Source organism: Pseudochaenichthys georgianus, chromosome 14 (assembly GCF_902827115.2).
Source record: "Pseudochaenichthys georgianus chromosome 14, fPseGeo1.2, whole genome shotgun sequence".
Lineage (NCBI taxonomy): Eukaryota > Metazoa > Chordata > Actinopteri > Perciformes > Channichthyidae > Pseudochaenichthys > Pseudochaenichthys georgianus.
This window is the reverse complement of record NC_047516.1, coordinates 6,230,432-6,244,007: the sequence shown is the minus strand read 5'-3', so window position 1 is coordinate 6,244,007 and position 13,576 is coordinate 6,230,432. Positions and strand designations below refer to the sequence as shown.

Sequence of the window (13,576 nt, the reverse complement as noted above, 5' to 3'; positions counted from 1 at the left end):
AACACACTGCTGGGCAGAGTCAGATCTGTTTCTATGAAATATCCACGTAGTTCCTCCAATTTGCTTCATGGTAACCTGAGAGTGTTTATCTGAACTTTATAAAGCCTTTTCTTCTCTGAGGCTGAGGACAGAGAGTGTTGTTAGCAACCAAGGGCAACATCATGCAGGAATGAGTATACAGTGCAGTGGTATTATACCTATGTACTGTATGAGTTAATACAACTAGACCTGCCAACTGAGGGAGAGGTGTGTGTGTGTGTGTGTGTGTGTGTGTGTGTGTGTGTGTGTGTGTGTGTGTGTGTGTGTGTGTGTGTGTGTGTGTGTGTGTGTGTGTGTGTGTGTGTGTGTGTGTGTGTGTGTGTGTGTGTGTGTGTGTGTGTGTGTGTGTGTGTGTGTGTGTGTGTGTGTGTCCTGTTTATGCAGCAAAAACATGTCATTATAGTCTGAAATCCTTATAAATATAGTATTATAATAATGGAAATATAGTACTGAAATGGTATAGCTCCTTATCATGAAAACGTACAGTCCAAGAGGTTTAATTTAAATTGCAGGACCAAACTCAAACATTAATTAATTAATAAGCCGAGAATGTGACAAATCATAAGCCAGGATATTAACTTTGCCATTTATTGAGTGGGGATAATTACATTTATACAGGCAAAAACAAATATATTTTCACAAATAAAAAAGGTAACTTCATGATATGCTATGATGATTTGCAAAGTAGCCAATTAAATAAGTTGCTTAGAATAATTTACGTAACACTTTTATCAAGTTTCAGTTGGTTAAGCAAAGTGTAAACTTGAAATCAAAAGGAAACTAACTAGCTTGTGTTTATTTTGGTTGGTTATCTTTGACTCCATTTGATTTACGAAAAAAATGCTGAACTACAAATCACAGTTTCCTGACATTTACTGTATGTGTTGTAAGGGGCTGTGATGTACATTAGACTGTACATTTTCTCAAACGTCAGGGATTTTAAAAGAAGGACAAAGAACTCCTGAACATTTTATGGGCAGGTAAAATAATCTGGTAAATCATAAGAAGAAGAAAAGGTTCAAGGCAAACCTGAAGAATCATCAGAGTTTGGAGCATCAGAAATAACCTTCCTATCCTGTTGAACAACCCCCTTAGATCTGACTTGCATGATTGTGATAATGTTTCCACAAATTGAACCCCTGGCTAACTCTCTGCATGCCAAACAAATGAAGGTATTGCATCCAGTGCATGCAATGTAACCAGCAATGTAACCTGGCTCAGACACTGATGCCTCACAGCAGCTGCTGCTCGTGAGTTCATCGACCATGTTATGTCAACTGTTTTTTGCACTTTCACTTTACAGTGACAATAGGCAGGCATCAGGATCAGTGCCTTTTTAGACTTTTTCCATATGAACTGTGTTTTTTCTCTCACTGAGTGACAGCTCCTGGTTTTTCCTAGTTAGTCAGGGTCTTTAAAGATAATCTGTTACTTTGCAGGCTGAAACACACACTATATTTACACGTTTATCAGTCTAATATCTAACATCACTAAATTAGTTCATAACTGGAAAACATCCATATAAACTTGTATACTGAGCCATGCCACTGTGTGGGAAGCAATATCCAATAGCTCAGTAACTGCCCATCAACAATAAGGACTTTACCCTCTTGGACCACACAAGCTGTGGAGAAGAAGGGCTCAAGCTTGCAGGATTTTGGTTAACAAAATAAAGACCATTTAAAAAGCAACAAATCACAATCCTCCCGGCTCTCTGGGTTTAAGCAGAGGTGTATGTTCTTAATAGAGGCGCTTGTAAAAGAGTTTAATTGAATGTCCAAGCACAACTAAAGTTAACAAAAAACGTTTCATTAAGCTCTTTTTTTCGTTATTACTTCTGGCCTGAATGACCCTGAGTTTATCTTCTGGTAACACAGGAAGTTCAATCTTTAGCCAGTGACGGTAAATACTGTAATATTTAAAGTAAGTGCCTTATAAATGTAATCGTTGTGCCTAAATCACTGCAGTTTGCTGCAGATAGGGGTGTAAACCAAGAGCCTGGAGTTATTACAGCCTATTGTAATGTTTGTGAAGCATGCAGACAGATGGTTAATACATGTTTGTTAACTTAGGCAAGTTTGAGACAAGGAGAATATGCACCCTCCAGGATTATGTTTACCTACAGTATGTTTGTTAAGATGATCTATCGAACCGTTTCCTTGCTTGTTGGCGTCTTTCAATCAGTACACTTAAGTAGTAGAAAAATGCATGTTGCGTAAATGTAATCTCAAGTTGTTATGCTTATTGCAAAATGTGACCCATAGCAGTATAATAAATGAAATATTTAAATCCTACACAACAGTAATTGACGGGCTGTGCCTTGTGTGATCTGGGCCACTCATCCAAGTTTAAACCACAGGATAATTTATACAGCGGCTGACTGTTTCCTCTAGATAACGAAAGTAAATTATGTAGTGCGAAGCAGGATTATAACAGGATAACCACTCAAGAATCATTACTATTCAAAATACAAGATATGAATAGTGTGCTGATCATTGCCCACATCAGCAGGCCAGAAGCAATATTTCTGATAGAATTGGGTTTGAATTTATTATTTTTTTAACAATAAAGTTAGATAGCAGATTTGGTCCTGGTTCATCAGAATAGTTTCATTGCACACACACGCACGCACGCACACACACACACACACACACACACACACAGATAGTGAGTATAGAGGTTTCGTATTCGCTTCTTCAGCTCTTCGTGACCACGGACATCTTAAACTTCCCCTTGCTGAGCTGACTGACATGGGAATACCATCAGTGAGACAGCGAACAGGAAGAGGAAAGCATTGTGTGCAGATTTGACAGCCTCTGATCTTCAACCTAACCACTCAAAGCCCTGAGACACTCTCAAGGGTTTCCCTGAACTGAAAGCAAATGACTGCATTTGTCTGACCAGAAATGCCCAGAGTGTTTAGCGGGGTGTAAAGTGGTGTGAAAGCCCCTCGATCATCAGTCAAATATTGGACTTCGAATGGAAGGAATTTGGTTGCTCAGATATATGAGGGGAATATGCATGTGCTTTTTGCAGATATGGTAGACACACGGTCAGATGGTAGGCGTTTAGCTATATTATGAGTTAAACTAAATCCTATAGTGTGACGAGTAGCTAACTATAGCTGCTGGCAGAGATAAGGGGGGAATAACCAGAGATCCTTTGCTTAAGTATAGTATTAATGTCTTGTATACATAGCCTACATTTGTGTCCCCGGTGAGTCAGGGAACTCACAAAGTGTCCGTAAACAAAACCCTCTCTCTTTTCCTCCGTATACCCAAATCTCTAAAAACGGGGGAACAATGGAGCTGATCCAGATTTGCTGCCGATATTACGTAATATCGGAAATGTGAGCTGGTTTTTACGCTCACGGACCTATCAGAAACATCACTATCAAAAACAATGCGTGACATGTTTTGGACGTGGTCTTTGTTTACATTAGCAAGCATCGCTAACACTCAGAGCTAACCTGTACATGGAGAGAATGTGTAAAAAACCCGCAAGAGAAAAAGCATTCAGTTCCATACTGTTTCAGAAATAATCCTTGATGTGGTTTTGAACATCTGTTCCATGTGCGTTTCATCATGGCACCATTTAGCTGAGATTCTCTCGGTAGAATTATGAGCAGGCATTAGCTCCCACTTTCTTTTCTTTTTTTTAAAGCTAAGGACCCAAAATCAGCAGTTCTCTAACAGGGCTGAAACGGAGGGGTATGAGGCTTGTCTAGAATGGACAATCTGTGAGCAAAACACTTCATAGACATGTTTTTTATATTTTTTTATATATCTGAGACCCATAATATATGCCTAAAGATAGCATGATAGGAAACCTTTAATACTGGGTTTATTGGTAGTACGGTACTGCATTTTATCATATTGTAATGTCATGTGTTTTTATATGTAAACAGTAGCTTAGTGTTAAATACATGTAGTAGCAAACATTGTAAATACTTAAGTAAGTGCAAGTATGACAAATATTAGTATTTAATTACTTAGGTACAGTACTTGGGTAAATGTACTGAATTACTTTCCACTATTGGGAAGAGCTAATAGACGCATCATGGTTTGAAGTGCTAGGTGAATGGCTAATTGGAAGGATCTGAGCTACCTCAGTACCCTGGCATAACTCTTATCCATTGATAGATACACACTTATTTGTGTGCGTTGATACAGTAGGGAGAAAATAGTTCCTACTTGAAACTGCTCTGAAGGTCTGTTGATTATTGTGAGTAATCGAATAAGAACTTCTGGGTAGGTCAAATAGATTAATTTATTTGAGAAGGGGCAGATATCTATTCCACTTATATCCAAAAATTGGCCATTAAAAAAGAAAAATCTTAATTGACGAATAGCACTTGTACTGTAATTCATATTTTGGAGTGAACTGTCCGTTTAAACCAGTTACATTTACAAACTGGCAGTCAGGTAATGACTGTATACTGGTTGCATAATTGTTGATAATAATTACCCTTACTCTAACTCTAATTATGTGAATCAGACTTCATATTCCATTGCTATTGAAAACATACTGTAATCAGCCTGTGGAGAAATTGTATAGGTAATTACAGGACTCACACTCATTCTTTAACACTTCTAGGCAAGTGATTTGTAGTCATTTGGATTGCCCTGACAGTAAACCTTTAAACATGAAGAAACCTAAATGACTCATTTCTGGCGAGCACCGAATCTGTTATTACGAGTCAAAGCTTTGGTGTCCAGACAAGCATAAATACTCAAACACAAACGGTCCATCGAGCACGTCTCAGCTTCCAGACACACGCTGTCCAGCTTCCTGGCGCTAGCAGGGCGGAGCCGCCACAATCGCAAACCCAAATCTCTTATCAGAGCCCAGAGGGGCCGAATCACAACTTCCTCAGAGGCAGAGTCATTTAGAAAAGGAAGAAGCCAGTGCCTGCTGTGGTCATGCAGGAGCTCAAACAATTACGTAAATGCTGAGTAGAAAGGGACGCTGAATGTGGATGTCAAAGTCGCTGAACAAACAAACAAAGAGTCTGAAGTTTATTGTTATTTCTGACAGGTTTGGGGTTCTTTTTTTTCTCGCTTGACTTGTATTTAATAAGGTTATCAGGTCAGACATGTTCTTTACTTTCTTTTCAACATCTTATTGTTTCTCTGAGAGCAATGCTGTGTGTTTATGTGCCTATTATCACTCTGGGTATAAAGGTAGGAACCAATGCTTGTAGTTACAGGTTCCGCTGCAAGGCCAAACTGTTTTTGACCACACACACACACACACACACACACACACACACACACACACACACACACACACACACACACACACACACACACACACACACACACACACACACACACACACACACACACACACACACACCAGAGCACACCAGAGCACACCAGAGCACACCAGAGCACACCAGAGCACACACACACACACACACACACACACACACACACACACACACACACACACACACACACACCAGAGCACACACCCCACAATGGGATGAGCAAACATACGCTGAGGCTGACTAGGGTTATTGTGTGAAGTGTCATTTTGTGCATGGTGAATTAAAATAAGAAACATGGACACCAGTAACCGGAAAATAAATGGACTGAGTGTTGAACTGGAAACTTTATATCTGACTTTTATTCACCTGGCAAGTTAAAATAGCGGATCCTCAGTGTGCAAAAAACGTTATCTTAGCTTCTACCGCAGTGTTCAGTGCACTTTTGTTTCTCCATGTCTCCAAGATAGCGTTTATTTTCTACTCAATCCTTAGTGATGTGTGTGGATGCTCTGATGTCTTTCAGTTGACCTTGAGGCTCTTAAGCCAGCGTACAGTAAGGAAGAGCTAAGCATTCAATGTTGAAAATACAGTTGAAGACAGACATTGAAATATTCTTACCTAACAAATAAACTGTGATGCAAAGTGAAGTATACTGGAAGACAACTTAAACTCAAAATGTGAAACCACATCCACTGTTTTCCTGCATTAGAACTCAAAAGTGCACCATCACTGATATACTGAGTTTAATCAACCAGGAGGGGAGGCTGCGTTTAATTATCTTAAGGCAAATAATCTAGAATACCCTTATTTATTTATGTATTGACTTATTGTTCTATCATTTCAGCAAATGAACTGGCCTAAAGTGTGTAAGTTATACTCTCTTCCCACCTTCTTGGAAAACAGGCGATCTTTTATTTTCCGATTGGTAAACACAAAGACGCTGAGTACAGTTTGCCTGTCTTGGCTTCCTGGATTTCTTTGTTTTGATGTTACTCGCTTTAGGCTGCAAAGTTGTAAAGACGCCTCGTACACCTTTGCTTGGGGGGCTTTTTCTTTTGATCAAGGTTACTCATTTTCTTTCTGAATCACCTTCATATCTCAGTTTTACTGTGCAGCTCTGATCCATTTCCATCTACCACTGCCTTTGAGTGATTTGGGTTTGAGTGCCTCACCAAGGACTTCCAAGATGATTCTATACAAATTATAATCATTCACTTTTCCCACTGAGATATTGCGTGATTCTGTAACCTCAAGCTTTTTCAATAGAACCTCCTTCTCTAAGCACCACTGCCTTAAAGCAGAATATTAGATCTATTCAAAATGGAAAACTTGTTTAAACGTCAAGAGCTTTTAACTTGTGATCCTAGGTAGCAGAATGACAAGCTGTATTTTTCAGTCGTGACAATATATATATATATATATATATATATATAATATATATTGTAGTGATGTTGGCAGAGAAAAAGCTGTGTGGCTGTCTAACAAAGTTCAGGGCTCTACATTCACATATCCCTGGATTTACAGTTCCTCTGGCGGACATGTGAGACGGCCGCTCTGCAAGCACACTTGATCCCTTTTCTATCTCAAATGTCACATCTCCATTGTGACAGCGGAAAATGGGCTCTACACTAAGATGTTTAACAAGCAGGACATTTAAAGGGTCAGGATAAACGCACTTATGGTAATTCCTCTGTATTTGACCGTTCATTCCGTTGCCTGTTCCTCATTTCTCACAGCCAGTTTACTTTTGTCTGTCTTTCTGTCTTCCCCTTCTGTCTTTTGATGACTGCCATATTCGCTTAATTTCCCCCCATTGTTTACATATGTAAGCCATCTGCTCTGTCTCACGTTCCCACGGTGTCTAGGGGGAAAACTAGACCAATTTCCACAGTTCCATCCTAGTGCATTCTCGGTAAAACTTCAGAAAAATCACATCAAATGAAATGTGAATTAGGGTTCTTCCTTTCATCTTGGCTGTAGTGAATAGGTAGGCAGTAAAAAACACAAACCTCAGACAAGAAGCGTTTGAAGACCCAATCAGCCATGGGCAAAGTGCTGTTGTTCTTTAGTAGAGGCTAATGTCGGCCATATTTCATGCTGTCTGAATATGAAAACAAGAAGTGCCCTTGGCAGGATTCTAACCGCGACGGGCCTCTTACACTCGCAGAGAGAGCGGGTTGTGCAGACAGGGTTGTGCTGGACAAATATTTTGAGACCTTTTAGAAAATCCTCTTCTGGGCCGTGCAACCAGACTGAGAACAAATAATTACTGTCGCTCCTCATTGTAAACATCCTGGATCAACAAAACATTTTCATGCTTCACGCCAGATTGTTTTCTTTCCCACTCGGTTCTTTTGCAACACTTTGCATCAGAGTCTCCACAAAATACTTGAAAGCAGTAGAGGTCAATTGGCTGTGTGCGTCCGTGTATGCACAGGTATTCATGGGGAATATCTTTAATATTTCTGACGTGAGGTTGGTTTGAGGCTTGTAATGTGCCTGATTTATATTTGTGTTTTTGTGCTTGTCATCAGTGTGAATGTGAACATTATTATGCTGTACTTCTCATCAAGTAAATGTGTGTTTCATGGGTTTGAAAGGCTGCATATTTAACATAAAGTAGTACAGAGATGCATTACTGTAATTATGCCACTGTTTCCATGATTTATAAAAAGCTGCAAGAAGTTATAATGGGCAATAACGCAAGATTGTTTTATATTCTAAAGCAGGTGTCACTTGTACAAACTTCCAAATTAAGGATTGATGTAATAAGAGGAAAGAATATTTGAAAAATGCATAGTTAAATAAAAGTGTGCTAATAATTTCCTCTAAGGTTAATGAAAATCAGGCCAGTAGTTATTTTTTCTTTAATCCTGCTGAAGGCTAAACCAAAAAACATAATTTCTCCTTGGTGAAGTTAATGATAACAAAATGTTGACATCCCACTGAAATTTTAAATTTCTTTTAAAAGGTACAGAAGAGGGAAAGTGCTAAAAGTCATTTTCTATGCTCTCTTGGAAGCCCCCATCCCCTCACTCAATTATTAGTAATTAAAATGGCCTCTTGCAGGAGTAACACATCATTAATAGCGTGTATGTGCTTCCAGTTTGTCTCTCGCAGTGTTTTTAATTTTTCACCAAAATGCAAATGTAATTAAACTTCATAAACAGCCGACTGATTAAGGGCAAATATTTGCCCTCTTAAAGCGGGTGGAGCATGAAATGATTTTAATGTAATCAAATGTTGTTTTCCTTCTCGCTGTTTACAGAGATTGAAGCCAAGGAGGCCTGTGATTGGCTGCAAGCGGCCGGCTTCCCTCAGTATGTGCAGTTATTCAAAGGTAAATATGAGGATGTTAATGTAATCAGACAGCCCGCAGAGTCTTCTCTAATATGATACAAACAATGTGTCAGGGAGAGTCTTATTGTTATATTTATCGTGTGTCAGACTGCAGGTTCCCCATCGACATTGAGTGGGCAAAGCGTGATCACCACTTCCTGGATAGAGATGCTCTGGATTCGCTCTGCAGGTAACACAAGACTGGACAATCCAGAATTAATACGTTTTTAATAATAGTACTTCTTATATTGATATAAATAGTTTTTATTCTGTTTTATTTTATCTTCTGTCCTCGTTCTTTTAGGAGATTAAACACTTTAAACAAATGCGTGGAAATGAGGCTGGAGCTGCGGAGATCGAAACGAAGGGTGAGTGTTGAGAGAAAACAAAAAGAAACTCAAACACAGCGGGACGCTCATATCCAAGCAGCCGGAGCCGTGAGGAGAGTCAAACCGTGAAATCTCCTCGTAAAGCGTCACATCATCTCACTGATATCAACTGATCAGTCCTCCTCCTCCTCCTCCTCCTCCTCCTCCTCCTCCTCCTCCTCCTCCTCCTCCTTCCTACAATTTCTCTTTCTAGGACAAAGTCTTGAAGGAAAACAGAAGATGAAGTAAAATAAAAGAATGCTGATTATTTATGTATTATTCTGTTACTACAACAACCCACAGTATTATTATCTGATATGTAAGTGGGATGTTTCCCTAAGGCTGCATGCAAATGTCTAAAATGTGAAGGTGGTTCTGCCTTTCGAACAATTTCCCTGCTAGACACGATCAAAGCACGCTTTAATCAAATCAAAATGTCAAATGGATAAACAAATACAACTTGATTGGATTTGTTTATCTTACACATTTTTGGGGACTTTTTTAGAGACCACCATGATGTGTTAAAAAGTGTTGCTTTGTCCACTATATTTACTTAAAGTATTCCACAAAGAATATTTCCTATCTACACATGTAGAGCTTTTGCAGTATGTCGAGTTATTTTCTTATTATTATTTCAAAGGAATAAATTACACTTGAGTTTTATGTTCTTTTTAATGACCCTGATATTTTTTATGAAATAAATGAAACAGTATGAGTTAATATTGCTTTCCAAATATGATTTTCTATATATAAAAAAAAAAACACTTGATTTAGTTGTATAACTCATTTTTCTTGCATTTTCTGGTCTTCTTCTTCCAGGGAGATCACTATGACGAAGAAGACTTCTGTGCCATCAGCCCCAACTGGACCTATGACAGGCGGGCGAGACGATGGCGACGCCTCGACTCCCAGGGTGTGTCTCTGTGTGACCCCAGTGACCTCCAGGATGTGTGCTCCATCCACAGCTCCAGCAGCACTGAGAGTGAAGGCCACCACAAGAGTCACAGAGACGCTACTACCACAACAACCACCTCCATCAGAATTACAGATGATCAGGAGACCAGCAGGAGCTCCTCCCGCTGCTCCTCCTCGAACAAGACGCTTTCTCTGGACCCCTCGTATAGTGGACCCTCCTCCCCTGGGGGAAGTGGAGGAGGATCGTCCACCATGAGTCTGGAGGCTGAAGGCTTCTTCTCAGACAAACCGCCGAGGAAGAAGGGCAGCAGTCTGCTGAGGAAGATGGAGAAACTGAGGTTGAGGGGACCCACCGGCCTCCTCTCTTCTGCTCACAGTGGAGGTGGTAACAGCCGGAGTCGGACCCGGCACGTTATTCAGGTCCAGGAGGAGGAGAGGATGAAGAGGCTCAACAGCCCGTCTAGGTAAAGATTGTAGATAGCGATCTTTCAAAAACCAAGACTTTTTCGAAAAGCTTGAAAATCGTGGCCAATAAACTATTTAGAATATAATCTTCCTGATGCCTCAGAAATTGAAACAGTTCATGTAACAAACAAAAACATCTACAACACCTCACACTTACCATATGCCCTGAAAACGAAATAAATTGAACCCTAACTACTATGGTGGATTGCAATCTAAAGAAACAGAGAAGCAAGAAGCTATATCACTTCTGGCAACTTCAATCAATCAATCACACACACATTTATTCAAAAGCAGTAAAAGAAATACCATCATAAGACAGAATGGAGGTACGTGAAATGGGACACCCCTATCCAAAAAGATTTAAAAGAGGCTAAATAGAAACTATTTACAATATATTTTACTAGTGTGTCTAGTGATGGAAAGAGTTAATGTATTAAACAAAATTACCAAATGCCTTAAAAACGAAACGAATCAAACCCTAATTAATAAATGGTCTCTAAACATTGGAATAAATTAAATGGATTTTAGAGAAGAATACTTAGTTTTACAAAGTCCCCAGCCTGTCGGTATAGTCAAGCTCTGACACTCTCATAAGATGTTTATTATTGTGGATTTAATTGTTTGACTTCCAAACAGCCGTGCATCTTCCTCGCCTTCGTCTCCTCACACCACCATCAGCAGCAACAGCAGTAACAGCCAATCAGAGAGCAGCAGCACCGTCAGCACGCCTAGCCCGGTCACCCGCGTCAGGAGCAACTGCAAACGCTCTAACAGTGGAGTCGAGGGCGGAACCACCCGGAACAACCAGAACCACACAGGAACAGAGGTCAGTCCAATGAAATGTTGTATCTCTATTTACTGTTGTAAAAAAAGATTACTAATGAGCCTCAATTGTCCTTACTCAAACATTTAAAGTGGACCTATCATGCTATATTTGAAACATATATTGTAGGGCCATACCTATATAAAACATTTCTGTGAAGTTTTTTTTTCAAAATACCAAACAGATCATGCATTTTAGCCATGCCTCATTTCGCTCTATTTGCTCTTTTCCAGTCCTGTTTTTGCAAGGGCTGATTCTGCTTTTGTGGCAGACTACAGCACCACTTACAGGCCTGGCTCTACAGCGTCTCCAGCGCTTTCGAACGGTCTCTCATTCCCCTGATAGGTGGAGAGTTGCTCATATAGGCGGAGCACCCCTTTTCTGACGTCAGAAAAATTCAAATAATAATCAGCCCCGTTTTTAGAGATTTGGGTATGGAGGAAAAGAAAGAGGGTTGTGTTCCCTGACACACCGGGGACCAGAGTAATAATATTACTTTTGTCGGTAACGGAGTAGTGTAACGCGTTACTTTTATAATTCAGTAATCACACTACAGTTACTAACATTGCCCCGACACGCGTTACTTACTAAAATCAGTCATCATCACACTGACAGATAAGAGGGGTTTCCGCCGCAGGTTTATATGTATGTAATCTGCGCGACTTGCGTCCACATCTCCACGTGCAGTGCTGCATAAACATGGCTGAGTCAGCGTTAACTTTCGAGGGGTGGAGGTATGCCCATTACTTTGAGTTTGTCCGAATAATAGACAGGAATGTGACGGTGAGGTGCAAACTGTGTCCAGGCCAGAAGCTGTTATCCACTGATGTAAACACCACGTCAAACTTCAACACACACCTGCAAAGAACACATGCTAAGGTGAAGCTAACGCACACGCTATTTGTTGTTTGTTTATATCACGTAGTCTGTTCTTCTTCTCTGTCTTCCGGTTGTTGCCTGTTTTGAATGACGAATACACACTACCGCCGCCTGCTGGTAAGGAGAGTTATTGCCACTCACGCATGTGCAGTTCGTACGTGCTCGGTGAGTAAAGTAACGAGTAAAGTAACGAGTTACTTTATGTAGAGAGTAACGAAGTAGTGTAATATATATATTTTTTTTAAAGTAATGTGTAATATGTAATATATTACATTTTTTTTTAGTAACGACCCCATCTCTGCCGGGGACACATATTCATGTATAAAAGACGTACAAATGTGCATTTTGCATGATAGTTCCCCTTTAAGTTTCATTCAACACAAATCTATCCAAAAAGACCTTGGTGAAGCGGGCAAAGATCCAGTCAAACCAAAAAAAAACATTGCTCATTTGATCAGAATCCGGTTTATTGCTTAGGAGGTTTACACATACAAGCAATTTGCTTTAGTGTGTTATGGTGCATTAATAAACACAGTAGGAGGAATTAAGTTGTAGCTGCATATATTGAAACGTTTACATACTTAATTTATTGATTTCTGAGGGGAAATTCAAAGTTTTCCCTCTGTTCTTATTTTTCACACATTATACACATGCCCCAAAATACACACACATGCACAAACAGGACGTATACACATGCATTAATGGAGAGAGCGAGGGCATTGAGCGGTTGGGGGTTTGCTGTGTTGCTCAGTCGGACATCGGCAGCGCCCATGAGGCGAACATATCTCCAGCTACCGGCTGCCAACTGTAGCCAAACGACATATAAGCACCGCACCTTGGAGGAGGCAAAACAATGTTGGTCCAGACTCTTTACCATGGGACTCAGTCCTCAACGTATCTTAACCAACAGACACCCAGAGCCGCCTCACATATTCAAGTGTGAAGGACTCTGAGGCCTTCCAAATGCCAAACCATGACTTCACATACCTTCATGTCTAATAAATGTCCCTGCGATTCAGAGCAAACTGATTCAGGGCCATTCTGTGTATGAAAAGAGTAACTTTTAAGCCCACAAACTCAAAGTTCCTTTTTATTTTCCCTCTATACGCCAACAGTATTTAAACTTTTGCGTCTGCGAATTGATGATGATGAAATATTTTCTTGTATATTAGTTCAAATGAATCACAGCAGCACTGTAAGGCTGTATTGGGCCAAATGATATTCCTAGGCATCGAGCTCTAAATGATAAAGCTAACATGGAGATGTTTCAAAAAAACATCCATCACAGTTATAACTTCCTGGCTAATTCTTCTACCAAGTTTTGCTTCTTTTCTAAATGTTAACCATGTTCAATAGTCTTTATGCTGACCCAATGAAATGGGTTATCTGGAAAAAATCTCAAAGGAAAAAGACCGGTTTACCCCGTGGTTTTTACCAATTTATTCTGTTTCATTTATCAATCAAGACATGTTTTAC

The 13,576-nt window shown here is 39.9% G+C and overlaps 1 protein-coding gene across 4 annotated transcripts in view; it reads left to right on the top strand.

Annotated features, from left to right (window-relative positions):
* The window catches only part of LOC117458486 (rho GTPase-activating protein 7), a 135,167-nt gene that overhangs the window by 89,997 nt on the left and 31,594 nt on the right, over positions 1–13,576 (top strand). For all 4 annotated transcript variants that reach the window (XM_034098991.2, XM_034098988.2, XM_034098987.2 and 1 more), the window contains 5 exons: positions 8,580–8,651; positions 8,759–8,840; positions 8,955–9,018; positions 9,838–10,397; positions 11,035–11,224. In XM_034098991.2, coding sequence (XP_033954882.1) covers positions 8,580–8,651; positions 8,759–8,840; positions 8,955–9,018; positions 9,838–10,397; positions 11,035–11,224 — 968 coding nt within the window. The remainder of the gene's footprint in view (positions 1–8,579; positions 8,652–8,758; positions 8,841–8,954; positions 9,019–9,837; positions 10,398–11,034; positions 11,225–13,576) is intronic.